This window comes from Arachis hypogaea, chromosome 4 (assembly GCF_003086295.3).
Source record: "Arachis hypogaea cultivar Tifrunner chromosome 4, arahy.Tifrunner.gnm2.J5K5, whole genome shotgun sequence".
Classification (NCBI taxonomy): Eukaryota; Viridiplantae; Streptophyta; class Magnoliopsida; order Fabales; family Fabaceae; genus Arachis; species Arachis hypogaea.
In genome coordinates, this window is record NC_092039.1 from 111,576,385 (window position 1) to 111,594,819 (window position 18,435).

Here is an 18,435-nt window from a genome sequence, read left to right on the forward strand (position 1 = left end):
CACTTCTCTTTTGATGGAAGAGATATACCTTGGTGATGTAAACCGCAGAGTATATATACCTATAAAAGTATTTTGACACTTTAAGTCTTAAGACATCAATGATTATAATATTCAATTTCAACTTTGAGACATTTTTACTACTCACTACTTTTAATTAATTTTTTTTTTATTGCCTACGGTATCCCTCAACCCAACAGATCAAGGACAAATCCATCGCGGATCTAAACTCTATTTAAGGGTCTGCCGCTGGCCAATATGTTGTTGCATGCACAAGACGGAATTCGAATCTCCGACAGATCAAGGACAAATCCGTCGCGGATCTGAACTCTATTTAAAGGTCTGCCACTGACCAATGTGTTGTTGCATGCACAAAACGGAATTAGAACCCCCGACACTTGTTTAAACGGACGAGTGAACTGACCACTTTTAATGATTTGAAGAGCAACAATAAATGCCTACCCAAGTCTTGTTTTTTAGTACTAATTATGGGAATTTAGCATGTCAATGTTACTGGATTGAGTTTCCATCCACTATACCAAGAAAACATAAATTCTCGCTAACGATAAGAAAGTCGTTAGTCGTGTATTTAATTGGACAACTTTATAGTTTAAATTCTAAAACTTACTTCTCATTTGGTAAACAATCACTGCATTATGTTACTCCTTACTAGTGTAATGTCATATTGAATTTGGTCAAGCCATAAATCATTACCTATTAATGACACAATTTTGTTCAATCCAAATCATACCCAAAGAAAACTGATACTTGCACGATTGGTTTACTAAGCCTGAAATTATAGATTCTACTCCTTACGTAAATTCTATAATAGTCGGCAACTTGTCAAATAGCTTTCTTTTGGAACATGGATAAGGAGCATTCTATTAATGGAATTTATTTTAAGGCAATCTTTCACCCTCTTTCATGGAGTAAATATTTTGTGTTTCATGGAGATCTCATTCATTGAGAGAGAAAGCATGGAGAAAACAAAAATTAACCCTTACAAAAAAATAAAAAAAAAGGAAGGGGAGACCAAGAGAGCCTGACAGAGTTAACAAACACATGGGATAAATGACTCGTGAATGGAAGATATTTAATTATTTACAACAATAACAACAACAATAACAAAATCTTATTCCACTAGCTGGGACCGGCTATATGGATCAAAAAACGTCATTGAACCCTATTATATATCATATTCACAGTGAGACTGTTTACACACGGATCTTTTTTGATTACCTTATGTATCATGCTTGCAGATATTTACAACAATGACTCAGAAGAAAAAAATTAAAAAATGTGTATGACCAATAACTAGTAAAAAAGAAAAAGAAAAATTGAACAACAGAAGAATCCTCATCATACAGTTCCTAATCCTGTTACAAGGATATTTTTGCACACGTCTACCCTCTCCAGATCCCCTCACCCAGAAAGAGTCTAGTACACTAATTGTTCGTAATCCAAACTGAGAAAGCTATATCATTTCCGGGAATTGAATACATTTACAGGTCAAAACCTTCATCTGAAATTCGGACAAGAGCCCCTCACAAAAGAACAACATTGATCATACCTGTACAAACGAATTGCCGCCTATGAGATCAGATTATTTACAAGCTGTGGCAATGTTAGCTCTCAGCACTCTTGGGAGTCGAAGTCGGGTCTTAATGGATACTCAAGACCCTGAAGAGCTGGCATCCTTCGTATATCTTCTTCCGCATAAGCAGGGATAAACCAGTATCTCTTGTCTGTCCCAAAAACCTGGTTCCAAGCACCATCATAAATATAGATCAGAATGTAGAAGCTTCAAGATTCTAAATTAATAATGATAGGCTGAGGAGCTCTAGCCATCATAACATAGAATAAAAAATATATAATTAGGTCAGTAGGAAATATAGAACTCCATGTCATGTTGACAAATGTTTCCATCATCGGCTATAATTTTGGGAGGGGGAGCATCATAATTTCCTATTTCCCACATATCCAGGTATACCTGCAAGTTTGTTCCTGATGCAGCAATATCCTATATTATTCCTATCGAGAAGATAGCATAACTTTTCAGTCCCTGCCATTTTTATAACCTTAAACTATTATCTATATATCAATACCTTTTTAGCTAATTTGGAATGCTTTCTCCCCAGTTTGTTCTGGTGCCATTGGATTAATTAGTGTGAGATTTGTGAATGTGAACATTAAGACATGAGCTAAAACTAATTATCAAAGAATTTATTTTTTGGGGTATCAATTTAAAATCAACCTAAAATAAATCTAAAAAGGAAATTAAAAATAAACAGTCCCCAGTATGATAAAAGAATAAGATGCAAAGACCTGTTCAAAATTTTTTCTAGTACCAAGGTCATAACGCCATTTTGGAGTAGTTTTCTTCTCGTATGCCTTCTCACAACAAGAAAAAGAACTGTGTTAGTACCCATTATCCTCTAATAACAATCAGAATTTCCAAAAACTACACAGAAGAAAGACAGGAATATTTTCACAATAAGCAATTCATAGGTGCACAGACACCCAAATGGCATTTATCTTTGTCAAAATGGCTAGTTCATGCAGCTTCAAAGATTCACAACTTTAAATGTGCTAGCTTTTTTCCATTGCGAGCTTCTAGAACTGATTTTGGGACATCAGAATAAAATTTGCCTTTTTATGTTGTGATTCATGACTTCCAAAATCAATTCATACCTCTAGAATTGAACATGGAGAAGTAACAAATTTTTACTTTTTGTCAAAATCACTTCTAGAAAAGCTACCAAATATAGATCACTTTTCTTCAAAATCAATTCTACAAAAGTGGAACGAAACACAGACAGATATTGTCCTCTAGGTAAATAGTTTATTACTTTATTCTGGGTAAAAGACCAGAAGAACAAAAGGGATTACTTTCCCAAGAAAGGAATAAGACCCCAGTAGTGCAAACAAGTTCATAAGTTTAGGGTTTAGATATCCAAAGTTAAAGAGGGAACAAAACTCATGAAACATGCAAAACTTTACCTCAATAGTAGTTGTATTTGCAGCTACTAGTGATAGGTGCATGATTAGAAATCCGAAGACACTCAACGAAAAGGCCAGATTCAAAACTGCAATTAATTCAACAGTGTTATAAAATTCAAACACAAAATGAACAGCTAAATCAGAAAGCATGTTTTAAAATTGAAAACTCTACCAAAAGTAAGGAAAGTTGTGGCAAGTGTGCCAGGTGTTCCGGGAATTTCTTCATCAGTAAAGAATGCTATGAAATATGGCAGTAATGATATAGTCACAAGAGTAGTCTCAAGAAAGGTGTAAAACTGCAATAAGATGTAAGATAATAATATAATTACTATAAGACATTTGATACCAGGAGCTTAAAAATTATGCAACAACTTCAAAGCCATTCATTTTATGGTTATAGTAATAGGACAGGTCGAAAGAATATAAAGCTTACTATGCTCAAATAATCTGACAACATAAATTAAGCCTAAACCATTATTCATCTCAATTGTCAAGAGTGCTTTTAAGGTACCAACTCCATACTGTCACAAAAACAAAAGTTCCACTTCAATGTACCACTATCAAAATGTATATGAATATCAACATGACAATCCACAAAATGAGTACCATCCAAGTCAATATGAATAAAGTTGATCTGTATTTCGAATATTCAATAGCAGAGAAAGATATTTTAAGTAGAAAAAAGAAAGGCAAGTTTCTACAACCATGCCAAACATAAGCAATGCACAACCACCCAAGAACCAGAAGCTCTATAAATAACAAAAATCATCTATGAAAATGTACACAATATAATGGACATCGTATTATTATTATCTCAGAAGTCAGGATGTTAAAAGTAAAGAAATTAGGATTTTTCTAGATTACTTGTTCCATACCAAGAATAGAATGAAATACTTGTAATTTAGAGCACCAACACAGTTGACTACCCAGATACAATGGTGGTCCATCTTCAGCACACAACGCCCACCTGGTATCAATCAGACAACAGAAGGAACAAACTTATATTCACTAGCTTCAATGTGGAAATACAAAAAACAGAAACTTTCACATGTCAAAACTCACAAACAGAGCAATGATGGCATCGAGCTGGCTTAGGCTGACTACACTTCCGGCAATACCGGATCAGCTGGTTTGAAGGATCAGATTGCAAATTACTTAATTCTACCCCATTTAATGGGTCAGCCTCTCCTCTCTCTTCATCAACTACAGGCCTCCAGTTAGGCGGTACAATACCCGGATCCGTAAACACAACAGCAAAGTAACACCACAATAACATAACCAGCTGCATAATCACACAATGAAACTTCAGAACTATCACCACCATTCAGTCCACACAGTAAAAGACACAAGTAAACAACCAGTGATTAGCCTCTTAATTAATTATTCCAATTATTTAGAGAAACTGCACTCCTGAATTTGATAAAAAGGCCAAAGAGTAAGAGTTCCCAATTAAGTTAGGGAAAAAATTCCAACTACTTCAAACTCCCTAGTAAACTCAAGCATTTGAAAATTCACAATTCAGAATCATAATCAAAACAGTTTAAGTGACAAGCTAAATTTCAACTGATACACAACACAATTCAAATCAAATTCAATAATCAAATGCCTAATATGCTAAACTACAGAACAAAAAAATCAATGTTAATTAGTTTTTCTAGCATACCAAAGAATGAAACAAGATCAACACAGCGAGGGAAGAAGAAAGAGAAGCAATGCCACCGGAATTATACAAAGCAGGTCCAAAATTAGTCAACACAACCGCATAATAGGAAACACCAACGACCCCAAGGACCAAGAGGATCATGACAGAGCCAAGTCCACGCAGAGAAGTGCAGAACTTGAACACGTTCCAAGCCATGAAAGCACCAGATCTATGCATCTTTTGATTTTTTTTTTTTTTTTTTGTACAGAAGAACCCTACACTACACTTCAATTCAGCTAAAAAAAAAGTAATTTGCGGATCAGAGAAGCATAACGGCGACGCAGCGGGGGGCAAGAGGACCGGTGGTTTCGTCAGAAGAAGGGAAGAAACACACGCGGTACGCGAGTTTTTGCTTGCGCTGTGTATCTTCTCTTCTCTCTTGTGTGGGTTAAAGGGTTCGGGAAAATTAACTAGTAATTAAGGCTTCGGTTTTGATGTCCCAAAATATGTGGATCATTAAATGATGTAATAAAATAAATATTATTTAATTAATTAATTTTATAAATTAAATAATTAAATAATATATTTTATATTTTATTTAATTTTATATTTTATAAATTATTATTTTATTATTCATTTTATTTTATTCAAGATTTTGAAAACCGGTTTGAATTGGTCGGTCGAACCAGTTAAACTGTAAACTGTTGCTAAATACGATTCAGACAAAAAAAACCAACAGATTTGAAAATCGACATTGGACTGTTGAACCGGCAGGAAATCGATCGGTCGAACTGAACTGTGACCCAGTCGGTTTTTGAATTTTAACAAAAATGATTGCGTTTCGTCGTGCAAGGATGGGCAACCTTATATTCCCTAACCCCTCTTCCCTTTACTCTCCAACTTCCACAATGCGAAGCAGCAGTCCAGACTTCAGTCCTAATTCGTCTCCACCTCATTGAAACCGCTGACACAAGTCCGTCCAGCCACCGCCACCGTCCCAACTTCGAGCTTCGAAGGCACCGACGCAACGTTCGTCTAGCCACCACCATTTGCGCTTCAAAAATCGAAGCCACCGTCGCCGGTCTTGTCTCCTGCCTTCGTCGCAGGTGATGCGTGAGCATCTTCTCTATCTTTTCTTAGTGAATTTGTATTCAAATTGTTGAGTTTAATCAAGATTTAATTACCTTTAACCACTATGAATGCTACTTTGAGTTGTATCACAATTTCTGTTTATTTCAGGTAGCATTTGGATGGATTTGACGAAGTTTTGTAGCAGAAAAGGAAGAAAGCGAATGATGCTGTCAACCCCAACCTCCTTGCACTCAAACAAAAATAACTTGAGTTATAGAGGTCCAATTGACATGATTTCAATAGCATTGGAAATCTAACTTTCATAGCTTTCCAACAATATATAATAGTATACTCTTTTCTTCCATTTCACTCTGCCTCCTCCACACTGAACTTGAGCTTTCTCAAGTTCAGCGTGGAGTCCAACGCACAAAGGAAGAAGCACACATCATCCACGCTGAACTTGAGAATGAATTCTCAAGTTCAACGTGGACTCAAGGAACGCACAAAAGGGACACACTGCCTCATCCATGCTGAACTTGAGAATTTCCAAGTTCAACGTCATGGTCCCCACGCTACACTTGAAGGCCTACGAAAATTATTATTTATTTTAAATAGGAAAAGATATTTAGTTTTTAGGAAATATAATTTACATTAATTAGGATTAGATATAAAAGGGAAAAAGAATCAGCCCTTTGGGCTCTTCTCTTATTTTCTACCTCATTCCGAAAATTACAATTTTTACGAATCCTAGTTTTCTCTCTGAGCCATGAGCAACTAAACCTCCACTGTTAAGGTTAGGAGCTCTATCTATTGTATGGATTGATATTATTATTTTTCTATTTTAATTCATGGGCTGATTTATAATTCAAGAATTGTTTTCGTTCTTTATTTTATGAATTTGGGTGGAACGGAAGTATGATCCTTGTTCTAATTGAGTTCTTATATAACTTGGAAAAGCTCTTTACTTGAATAACATGTTGAAAACAATTTCTCCTAAACTTTTAATTATCTGGACTTAATGAGATACGTGACATATAATCCTCTTATATTTGGGTAATTAGGGTTTTTGTGACATATAAACTAGAATTGAACTTCATCTTCTAATTGTAATTAAGTGACCAAGGAATTGGCGGTTGGTAAATTTTAGAGGAGACTAAAAAGGTGTAAAGAATTAGGGTTTAGTCACATATAGTTTGCCATGAATTAAATCTTGCATGATTAACATAGTTAGTAAAAAAAGTCAATCTGGAAACTAGATAACTCTGAAACCTTAACTGTTTCTACATATCTTATTCACACCAATTTACTGCTTGCTTTCTATTATTCTGAACTTACTGTTAATGCTTTTGAACCTTCAAACACCATTTTCTGTTTGCCTAACTAAGTAATTTAATCAACCATTGTTGCTTAGTCCATCAATCCTCGTGGGATCAACCCTCATTCACTTGAGGTACTACTTAGTACGACCCGATACACTTGCTGGTTAGTTTGTGGGTTATAAATTTCATACCAAGTTTTTGGCGCCGTTACCAATAATTGATAATAATTAGCAACTACTCGTTATTTAATTACTTAGATTAGATAATTTTTCCTTTAATTAGTTTCTTTTTGCATTATTAATTTTTATTTTCCGTTTTTTATCTTTTTTATTCCCTTTTCTTTTCTTCGTTAGTATCTTGCTCCCCTCCCCCTGTCCTCGTTCAATTTTTCTATTTTCTTTCTTTAACTACATTTTTTATTTTTTTTCAACTTCCGTTAGTTCTTTTTTTTCCTTTCTACTTTCATTTTCTTTTCGTTTCGTTTTTTTTTTCTTTCCTTTCATTATTTTTTATTTCTATATTTTATTAGTTTTATTTTATTTTGGTCTTTAATTAAAAAAAATTGCATCATATGTTTATTTTTCCTTAATTCCTGAAATTAAGTTTGGTGTCACCTAATTATTTTTATTTCTCTTTATATTTTTATATATAAAGTTCAAAATTTTCATTCCCATTTTGCTTATAATTTTCGAAATTCTACTACTTTAATTGTTTAGTTGTTTTATTTTATTTCTTTTACACAGGTTACTTTATTGAAAATTCTCTGCACTCTAACGTAGAGATTCCAACTTTCCTTTATTTTTTGTTTGTTTATGAGCAGGAACAGGGATAAAAAGCCCCCTCTTAATTTTGATCCTGAACCTAAGAGGACCTTCAGGTGCCATTTACAACAAATAAGACTGTACAAAGCTGCAGAATCCACTATGGATCATAATAATGCTGCTAATGCCAATGTGGCAAATCTAAATGAGAATGAGCAACCTAGAAGAGTGCTTGGCTCTTACTCTGCTCCTAATGCAGACCTTTATAGCAAGAGTATTGTGGTGCCTCCTATAGTTGCAAACAACTTTGAGCTAAAGCCACAACTAGTCACTTTGGTGCAACAAAACTGTTAGTATCATGACCTTCCTCAGGAAGATCCCAATCAGTTTATCTCTAATTTTTTGCAGATTTGTGATACTGTGAAAACTAATGGGGTGAATCCTGAGGTGTACAAACTTATGCTCTTCTCATTTGCCTTGAGGGACAGAGCAAAGCTGTGGCTAGATTCTCAACCCAAGGAGAGTTTGGATACTTGGGATAAGGTTGTCACTAGGTTTTTTACTAAATTTTTCCCACCAAAGAAGCTGACTATGCTTAAGGTGGAGGTCCAGACCTTTAGGCAGAAGGATGGTGAGACCCTCTATGAAGTTTGGGAGAGGTACAAGCTGCTGACCAGGCAATGCCCTCTGGACATGTTCTCTAAATGGACCCAACTAGATATCTTTTATGAAGGCTTAAGTGAAATGTCCAAGATATGCTTAGATAATTCTGCAGGTGGTTCATTGCACATGAAGAAGACACTGGAGAAAACTATTGAGCTTATTGAGTTGGTTGCTAGCAACCAAAATTTATACTCATCTAACAGGAATCTTGTGAACTCTGAGGCTCCTCAGAAGAGAGGCGTTTTGGAAGTAGAAGTTGTTGATGCTCTTCTTGCTCAGAACAAGCTTTTGTCTTAGCAAATAAATCTAATTACTCAACAGTTGAGTGGAATGCAAGTTTCAGCTGTCAACACTCAGAATGCACATAAAGAGGTCCCTTATGAAATGACAGATAATTTTATGCAAAATGATAATTATAATTATGCTCAATTTTCTTCTGAACATGTCAACTACATGGAGAGTGCTCCTAGAAATCCCAATAATGATCCTTATTCTAAGACCTACAATCAGGGGTGGAGAAATCACCCAAATTTTGGGTGGAGAGAGCAACCTCAGAGGCCACAGAATTTTAATAATAATTCTCAAGGTAGTTTTCAACAGAATAATTTTAATAACCACTAGTTTCAGTCATCTCAGCAAACAACTTCTCAGCCCTAGCAGAACAATGATTTGGAAGCAATATTGGCAAGTTTTAGATAGGAAACCAGAGCATCAATCAAGAACTTGGAGATTCAGATGGGTCAATTAGCCACAAAAGTGAATGAAATTGATCAGAGGACCACTAATATTCCTGGTAACACAATTCCAAATCCAAGAGAGGAATGCAAGGCTATTAACTTGATAAGTGGACAAGTGGCAAGTACGGAAGTACAAGTTAATGAGGAGCCAGTTAAAAAAGAAGCTCCAGAGGAGAAGAAGGAAGAAGTATAGCACGTCCCTCCAAAGCGTGCGGACAACCCATTCTCAGACTCTCTTGACACTTATCCTACATTGCCTAAGGGCCTGAGTACAAGCCTAAAATGCCACATCCTCAGAGACTTCAAAAGGAGACCAGGGACAAGCAGTTTTCAAAATTCTTAGAAGTCTTCAGAAAGTTGCAAATCAATATTACTTTTGCTAAGGTTTTGGAGCAAATGTCTCTCTATGTCAAATTTATGAAGGAGCTGTTGTCAAAGAAGAAGCTTTTAAAGGGAGATGAGACAGTGGTCCTGACTAAGGAATGTAGTGCCATCATTCAGAATAACTTGCCAAGGAAGATGCCAGATCCAAGGAGCTTTCAAATTCCATGTACCATTAGGAGCACCACCTTTGAAAAAGTCCTATGTGATCTGGGGGCAAGCATAAATTTAATGCCCTTGTTTGTGATGCAAAAGTTGCAAATTCAGGAGGCACAACCCACAAGGATAGCATTACAAATGACAGGCAAATCTATAAAGCCTGCATATGGATTAGTAGAGAATATCTTGGTCAAAGTAGGTAAGTTCTTCTTCCTAGCAAATTTTGTGATTCTTGACACATGGGAGGATGAGAATGCCTCTATAATCCTAGGAAGATCATTCCTAGCCACTGCGAGAGCTCTAATTGATATGGAAGAAGGTAAATTAGTGCTTAGAGTGCATAATGAGCAACTGATCTTTCATATCTTCAAAGATATACATTCAGCAGGTGAAGAAGAGAGGTGCATACAGACTGAACTTATTGATCCAAACCTTCAAGAATCCCCTGATGATACACAGCAGACATTGCAGCTCAAACCTCCTTTGGTGACAACCAATAAAATTTCTCCTGACATCAAACCTAAGTTTGGTGTCGGAAATGCATCATCCACCAAGGCGGAGGTTCCCAAAAAGAAGAAAGTACCCAGGGGATGGAGAAACAAAAAGATTCCCACTGAAGACTTCTCCCCAGGAATGAAGGTGGTGTTGACTAGCAATCCAGTGTTCACTTATACAGTAAACAGAATTCTCTCTCTAGAGCATATTGAGCTACTTTATGGGGACACAGGGAGAAGATTCACAGTGAGGGGTGAAGAGTCGGGCCCCTACGATCCTCCTCCTTAGAAGAGCTGATCGTCAAGTTAGTGACGGTAAAGAAGCGCTTGTCGGGAGACAACCCAATGATTTCGTATCCTTAGTTTATTTTTCGTAGTAGTATTTTTATTATTTGTTTGAATTTTATTGAGTTTTTACTGTTTTTTTCCTTTGATTTATGTGTGTTTGATCATGTAGAATTTTTAGAACACAAACCAGACATTTAAAAAATTTTTTGTCCACTCTAAAAAAAGTTGATTCTACCAGGTTCACACTGACGTTGGAATTTTCCAAGTTTAACATAAAGTGTATAAAGTGTGTGTATAAATTGGGCGAGAGGCTCTGTTAGGTCCACACTGAACTTGGAATTTTTCAAATTCAGCGTAGTAAACGACGTAAACGACGTGAACATTAAACTTGAAAAATCTCAAATTCAACATGAGATACACGTAAAAAAAAAAAAAAAAAAAAAAAAATCTCGAGTCCACGCCAAACTTGGGCTGCACCAAGTTCAGTGTGGAGAGAAAGGCATGCATTCAGGGACTGCGACGCTGAACTTCCCTCTCATCAAATTCAGCGTGGATTCATATCTCTCAAACAAATCCCCACCAAATCCCATCCCCTTAGTCCCCACCCTCTCACCTTAACCCGTGCCTTCCTTCCCCATATATTTTCCCTCCAGCCTTTCCCTTTCCCATCTCCATCCCGTAACCCCATTCCCATTCCCCAACCTCATATTAACCCAACCCCCTATTATATATATATATAATATAATATAATATAAATAAATCATACCCCCTTATATATATATATATATCATACCCCCTTATCTATATATATAACAATAAATCTATAAAAAAATAAATAAATACATAAATAATTATATATATATAAATAAAAAAACTATATATATCTCTCTCTCTTATATTTTTAACATTTTATTTTTCTTTTGTAATAATATTTATTTTTACTCCTCCATACGTCTTTTTATGTCTCTTCATGTTTTCAATTCTTCTTTGCTTGAAGACAAGCAAACTTTTAAGTTTGGTGTTGTCGCTTCGCTTATGACTTTTCTGTTTATTTTTATGCCACCAAAGGGAGGCAAATCATCTTCACGGAGGAGCACAGCCTGAAGAATGAAACAACCACTAGGATAACTGAAGTGGTTAAGTTTCTTTCATTCTATATTTTCTCCCGTTCTTATTATGATTAGGTTCATGTTTTCTGCTATTTTTGTTATTGCATGATCAATTGTTATTTTAATTCCTAGGTTCTAGTTTAATTTACTGTTTATTTTGTTATTTGATTTTATGCTGAAAAAGAGTGTCTCATGTATTGCTCACTGAACTTGAAATAAAAAAAAAGAAAGAAAGAAGTGATATATTACATGAGAGATTGAGTTTATATTTAAGACTGGTCTTGTTTACTTAAATGTGGTGGTATTATTTGTGATTCTGAATGCATGATATGAACAGTGCATATTTGAATTTGAATCAAGGGATGTTACTGTATGAGGAATAGAAATTTAGAGAACCATTATGAATTCTCTGAAGTAAACAAAAATTTAATCCTTGAAGCAAAAGAAACAACAAAAGAAAAAATAAGAGCAAGGTCCAAGGCTCTGAGCATCAATGACTAGGGAGGTCTGACATGATTAAAAGCTCAAAGAGTTGTTTCCCTAGTTATATGCTTGTGGTATTCTTGTGTCAAGTAATCATTGAGATAGAATATTTAGAGTTGTGACCAAATGCATTCAGTAGAGTATGTCAAAGGCTTTGAGCATCACTGTCTGGGAAGAACTGAAAGAAAAATCAAAACTTAAAGAGAGTTCCCCAGTCAAGTGCTTGTGATATTTTTATGTCAATTGAAGCTTGAGGCAGAATATTTAAAGTCACGACTAGACTTAAGGTGAAAAGCACCAATTAAAAGAGAATGAAGGATATCTGTTGTGTTCAAGGATTAAACTGAAGTATAAAGATCAGAGAATTCAAAATATTATCCGGATTCTAATTCCGAATGACAATGACATTCCTCTGATTCAAAGGAGAGTGAAATGCCAAAACTATTCAGTATTGCAATAGATAAACCCCACTTTAAGGAGAGACATGAGCATAACTGAACTCCCACTTCTCATGCAAATTAACATCTTGATCATGTACTAATTTTGGTTGGTTGAGGACAAGCAACAATTCAAGTTTGGTGTTGTGATGTGTGAGCATCTTCTCTATCTTTTTCTTGTGAATTTGCATTCAAATTGTTGAGTTTAATCAAGATTTAATTAGCTTTAGCCACTATGAATACTACTTTGAGTTGTACCATAATTTCTGTTTATTTCAGGTAGTATTTGGATGGATTTGACAAAATTTTGTAGCAGAAAAGGAAGAAAGCGAATGATGCTATCAACCCCGACCTCCTTGCACTCAAACAGAAATAACTTGAGCTACAGAGGTCCAATTGACGTTATTCTAGCAGCATTGGAAGGCTAACTATATATAATAGTATACCCTTTTCTTCCATTTCACTCTGCCTCCTCCACGCTGAACTTGAGTTTTCTCAAGTTCAGCGTGGAGTCTAACGAACAAAGGAAGAAGCACACATCATGCACGCTGAACTTGAGAATACCCAAGTTCAGCGTGGACTTAAGGAACGCACAAAAGGGACACACTGCCTCATCCACACTGAACATGAGAATTTCCAAGTTCAGCGTGGATACTAATAACCCATATGGTCCCCACGCTCCACTGAAGGCCTACGAAGATTATTATTTATTCTGATTAAGCTTTAAAATTATTTTTAATAGGAAAAGATATTATTTAGTTTTTAGGAAATATAATTTATATTAATTAGGATTAGATATAAAAGGAAAAAAGAATTAACCCTTCGAGCTCTTCTCTTCTCTTCTACCTCATTCTGAAAGTTACAATTGTTACGAATCCTAGTTTTCTCTATGAACCATGAGCAACTAAACCTTCACTGTTAAGGTTAGGAGCTCTGTCTATTGTATGGATTGATACTATTATTTTTCTATTTTAATTCATGTGCTGATTTATAATTCAAGAATTGTTTTCGTTCTTTATTTTATGAATTTGGGTGGAACGGAAGTATGATCCTTGTTCTAATTGAGTTCTTGTATAACTTGGAAAAGCTCTTTACTTGAACAACATGTTGAAAACAATTTCTCCTAAACTTCTAATTATCTGGACTTAACGGGATACGTGACATATAATCTTCTTATATTTGGGTAATTAGGGTTTTTGTGGCATATAAAATAGAATTGAACTTCATCCTCTAATTGTAATTAAGTGACCAAGGAATTGGCGGTTGATGAATTTTAGAGGAGACTAAAAAGGTATAAGGAATTAGGGTTTAATCACATATAATTTGCCATGAATTAAATCTTGCATGATTATAATAGTTAGTAAGAAAAGTCAATTCAGAAAATAGATAACTCTGAAGCCTTAACTGTTTCTCCATATCTTATTCACACCAATTTACTACTTGCTTTCTATTATTCTGAACTTACTGTTAATGCTTTTGAACCTTCAAACACCATTTTCTATTTGCCTAACTAAGTAATTTAATCAACCATTGTTGCTTATTCCATCAATCCTCGTGGAATCGACCTTCATTCACTTGAGGTACTACTTGGTACGACCTGGTGCACTTGTCGGTTAGTTTGTAGGTTATAAATTCCATACCAGCAGGTCTCGCCTCCTGCCTCCATCGCGCGCCACTTCCCGCCAGTGCTAGCTTTGTTCCACACCACCGCGTCAGCCACTGTCTTCCCAGCCACTTCCACACCAACACCAACTCTGCTCTATTCCAGCCTTCCAGGATTCAGCTTCTAACTCTAGGTATTAATTTTTTTTGTAATAATAGTTGTTGAATAATTGATTAAGAGTGAACTACCAACTCGACTCCTATCCATTTTCCAGAATGACAACGCGACCCTTCAAGATAAAAATGATCCACTTCGGTCCCTATCCTCTACTTTCGTAACACAACGCGGTCTCTGTGGGTATTTTTCTGTCAACTTTAATAAATTATTCAAATTTAGAAATATCATTTATTATGAAACTAAATAAATAATTCTCAAATATAATTTTAATATATAAATAATAAATATTAAAATACGGTTAATACATTAATAATAATAATAACCCTATGATATATTATTAGTATTATGATCTAGATAATTTTCACAATAAAATTAAAACTAATAAACACATTATTTGATATGTAGTAAATTTTTTTGAGTAATAACAAATTTAATTTTTGTCTCTCTTTAAACTAAATTAATAATTCTATTTGATATCTTTGCACTAAAATATATTATGAGTAGGCTACTAATACTAAATAATATATATATATATATATATATATATATATATATATATATATATATATTATGAAGACCAATTATAAACTCAACAAACTCAAAGCATCAATAATATTATTAATCTATTAATAATACATATTCTCATAAGGTACAGATCGATGAAGATTTATCAATATAAGAATAATGTGGCTTAACTAAAATTTTATGTATACTAAAATTCAATTAAATTTACATATATTTTACTCAAAATATTATTAATAGATTAATAATATTATTGATGCTTTGACTTTGTTTTGTGTGTGTGTATGTATATATATATTATGTCTTATTTCATTTAGTATTAGTAGCCTAGTCATAGTGTATTTTAGTGCAAAGATATCAAATAGAATTATTAATTTAGTTTAAAGAGATAAAAAAATTAAATTTGTTATTACTAAAAAAATTACTATATATCAAATAATGTGTTCATTAATTTTTACTTTGTTAAAAAAATTATCTAGATCATAATACTAATAGTATATCATAGGGTTATTATTATTAATGTATTAACCGAATTTAATATTTATTATTTATATATATATATCTAAAAATTATATTTGAGAATTATTTATTTAGTTTCATAATAAATGATATTTTAAAATTTGAATAATTTATTAATTAGTTTGTACTTATTATACCATAATTATTCAATAATTTATTGAAAAAAGAATATTAATATAATGAATAAAAAAATTTTAAAAAGATATTGTTTAAAGAATATGGACAAATAAACTCCTAACCAATTTTAATTTAGAGACAATTAGGCCCTTGTCCATTTCTGAACCTGACACGTTAGCATTTTCCGTTTAGAGTTAATGGAGAAAAACCCACAAGGACCACATTGTGTCACAGAAATAGAGGACAGGGATCAAAGCGAATCGTTTTTATTTTGAGGGGTCACGTTATCATTCTGAGAAATAGACAGGGACTGAATTGGTAGTTCACTCATTGATTAATTGTTGTTACTTGTTAGTTAACCTTGCTGTTGAAGCATTGATTAGTTGTTGAAGGCTTGAAACATTGATTAATTGTTAAATAATTGATTAATAATTGAATAATTGAATAGTTGTTGAATAATTTTGATTTTTGACTGTTGAGATTACTGAGTTGGAGAGGGTTGCAGTGAGCCTGTAATATTGTAATTGGATTGTATTGTTATTGGATTGCTAGTAATTTTTAGGTATGAATGAGAGTATCAACCAAGAAACACTTAGGAATAATAATGCAAAGAATAATTCGGCTTCGAATCCTATTGTTTCGAATGAAGCTTCTCTTCCTTTTTAATCTAACGATAGTCAGTCACAAATTTTTAATGTTCGGAAAAAAATTGATCCAACTTGGAGATATGTTGCTTTGCAAGTAATAAACGAAAAATTGCATTACCAATGCTTGTTTTATCTGAGTACTTTTGGAGGAGAGAAAATTAATAGAATGAAAAAGCGTTTGACAAAGATTGGTGGAGATATTAAAAAGTATTCAAAAGTCCCTTATGACGTAGAAAAATAGATGGAAGGTCTATTGAAAGAAATTCAAAAAAGTATAACTAGTAAAAGGAAAGTGACTTTTGATGAAGCGGGTAGTGATGAGATTGTGGATGCAATTGACGAAGCAGTGGCGCAAGAAGAACAACAAATTTCGAATGAGTTACCAACTAAGCAAGTGATTGGAGATGATCCAAAAACGAAAAAAAAACCATTATTCCTCCTATGTTTGCACCAAGATAAATTCCGAGAGGTCAACCAAGTCTGAAAAGTGTGTTTCAAAATAAAGAGGCGCTTCACGAGGCTGATAAGCAAGTTGTAAGGCTGCGAATTTTTGAAAATTAAATAATAAGTTATTTATGATTTATGATATTTATTTAAGATTATATTTTTAAATACTTTTATATTAATTGGGTATTTTTTATTTATGATTTAAAACTTTAGTAATTGAAAAATAATGAGAATTTTATATACTTTAATTTGAATATTTAGATTTTGAATTTTATTTTATAAATAAAAATAATTAGTTTGATTATTTCTAATTTTTTAATTAGAGTACTTATTAGAAAATAATAGTATTTATTGATAATTATTGTTGGATTAAAATTAGTTTTTAATTACTATAGCATTCCTAGTTTTATAAAAAATTACAAAATTATCTTAACCCTAACACACAACACACTCACCCCTCACTAACCCTAACCGCCACTCTAACCTCCCTCAACACACCCACACACGCAGAGAACAGAGAGGGAGAAATGGAGGAAAAGGAAAAAGGGAAAAGAGGAGGGAAGAAGAGAAGAGGAAGAAGAGGGGGAGAGTGCGTCGGCAGAGTCCACTGCCGCTCGTTGCGCCATCGTGGCGCACCCAGAGGAGAGAGAGAAGCATTGCGTCTGCCGTTGTGAGCTTGCCGTCATTAGGAAGGGTGAAGCTATCTCGCGTTGCCATCGTCAAGAGGGCTGCCCGCGCCGCCACCGTGCCTCGTTGTTGTCGCGACGTTGCTGCCGAGCCATCGCCAAGCCACCATGAGGAGAACCCGACGCAAGAGAGGGAAGGCGTCGCCGTCGAGAACTAGATCAGAGAATGAGAGACGCAAGGAAGAGGAAGAGCTCGTCGCTGCTGGTGCCGCCTTGTCGTCGTCGCAATCCGCAGAGCTGCTGGAGGGCACCATCGTTACTGGCTTGGTCACGGTGGTCAAAGTCGCCATTGCCAGAGCTTGCTGGAATCACCACCAGAGGTGCCACTGCTTTGTTATTGGTTACTTTCTTTGTGCAGTAAGTTATCTTGCTCCAAAAGCTCTTTTAATTGCCGTACTGTTTTATGTTACTGAGAATTTTATGGCGTTCTTGCGATAGGGTTGAGTTTTTGTCCTTGCATGTCACATTTGGAGTCGCTGTTGTTGCGAAAGCAATATGGAGCTATGGTTGCGGCCGCCGCTATTGTGGGCCAAGAGGAAAGGGGTTTGCTGCGTTTAATAATTACCGAATTTCGACAATCAAGGTATGTGCATTTTCTTAAACTCATTTTACTATCAAGAATTGTTATAAGTCGATATTAATATGAGATATATATTTTTTATGATTTTCGTAAGTCTTATGGATTGAGTTGAATTATTTTGGAGGAAGGTAATCGTTTGCTTGATTGAATTATTGATTGGTTGAGGTGGCTAGAAATTATGATTTTTAATTGATTATGTTGAAGTTGGATTAAATTGTGATTCACTGAATTGGTTGTTTGAATTCTGAATTTCATTGATTTCCTTAGTTGAGTTTGGTGTGGTTGTAATAATGATTTATTGAAAACGATTGGCCTGGTTGAGAGATATGTGATTTGATTTGGTTGAGACGCTTGAAGGGTGGTAATAGTCCGAGTTTTAGAGGAGATACTGCCAAACTTTTTACAAAAATTAGAGACTTTGTTTGCAGAGTTGTTTAGATTTGAATTTAAGAATTATATTATTTGATTTTAATTTATTAAGAAAAGGATTACGTTTTGAGTTTGATTTATTTAATAAAGGATTATATTTTGAGTTTGATTAAAGAATTACCTTTTGAGGAGTTTTGGAGAATTTACAGTATTTGAATTTGATTGAT

General features: G+C 34.4%; 1 protein-coding gene across 1 annotated transcript; it reads right to left on the reverse strand.

Moving 5' to 3' along the window:
* Nucleotides 1–1,156: 1,156 nt before the first annotated feature.
* LOC112797284 (probable protein S-acyltransferase 14) lies at nucleotides 1,157–5,157 on the reverse strand. Its single transcript, XM_025840132.3, has 7 exons — nucleotides 4,661–5,157; nucleotides 4,060–4,279; nucleotides 3,873–3,964; nucleotides 3,170–3,293; nucleotides 2,998–3,083; nucleotides 2,323–2,388; nucleotides 1,157–1,755 (listed from the first exon to the last, which is right to left on the reverse strand). The coding sequence occupies exons 1-7, from the start codon at nucleotides 4,874–4,876 to the stop codon at nucleotides 1,630–1,632; spliced, it is 930 nt and encodes a 309-aa protein (XP_025695917.1). The 5' UTR covers nucleotides 4,877–5,157; the 3' UTR covers nucleotides 1,157–1,629.
* Nucleotides 5,158–18,435: the final 13,278 nt, after the last annotated feature.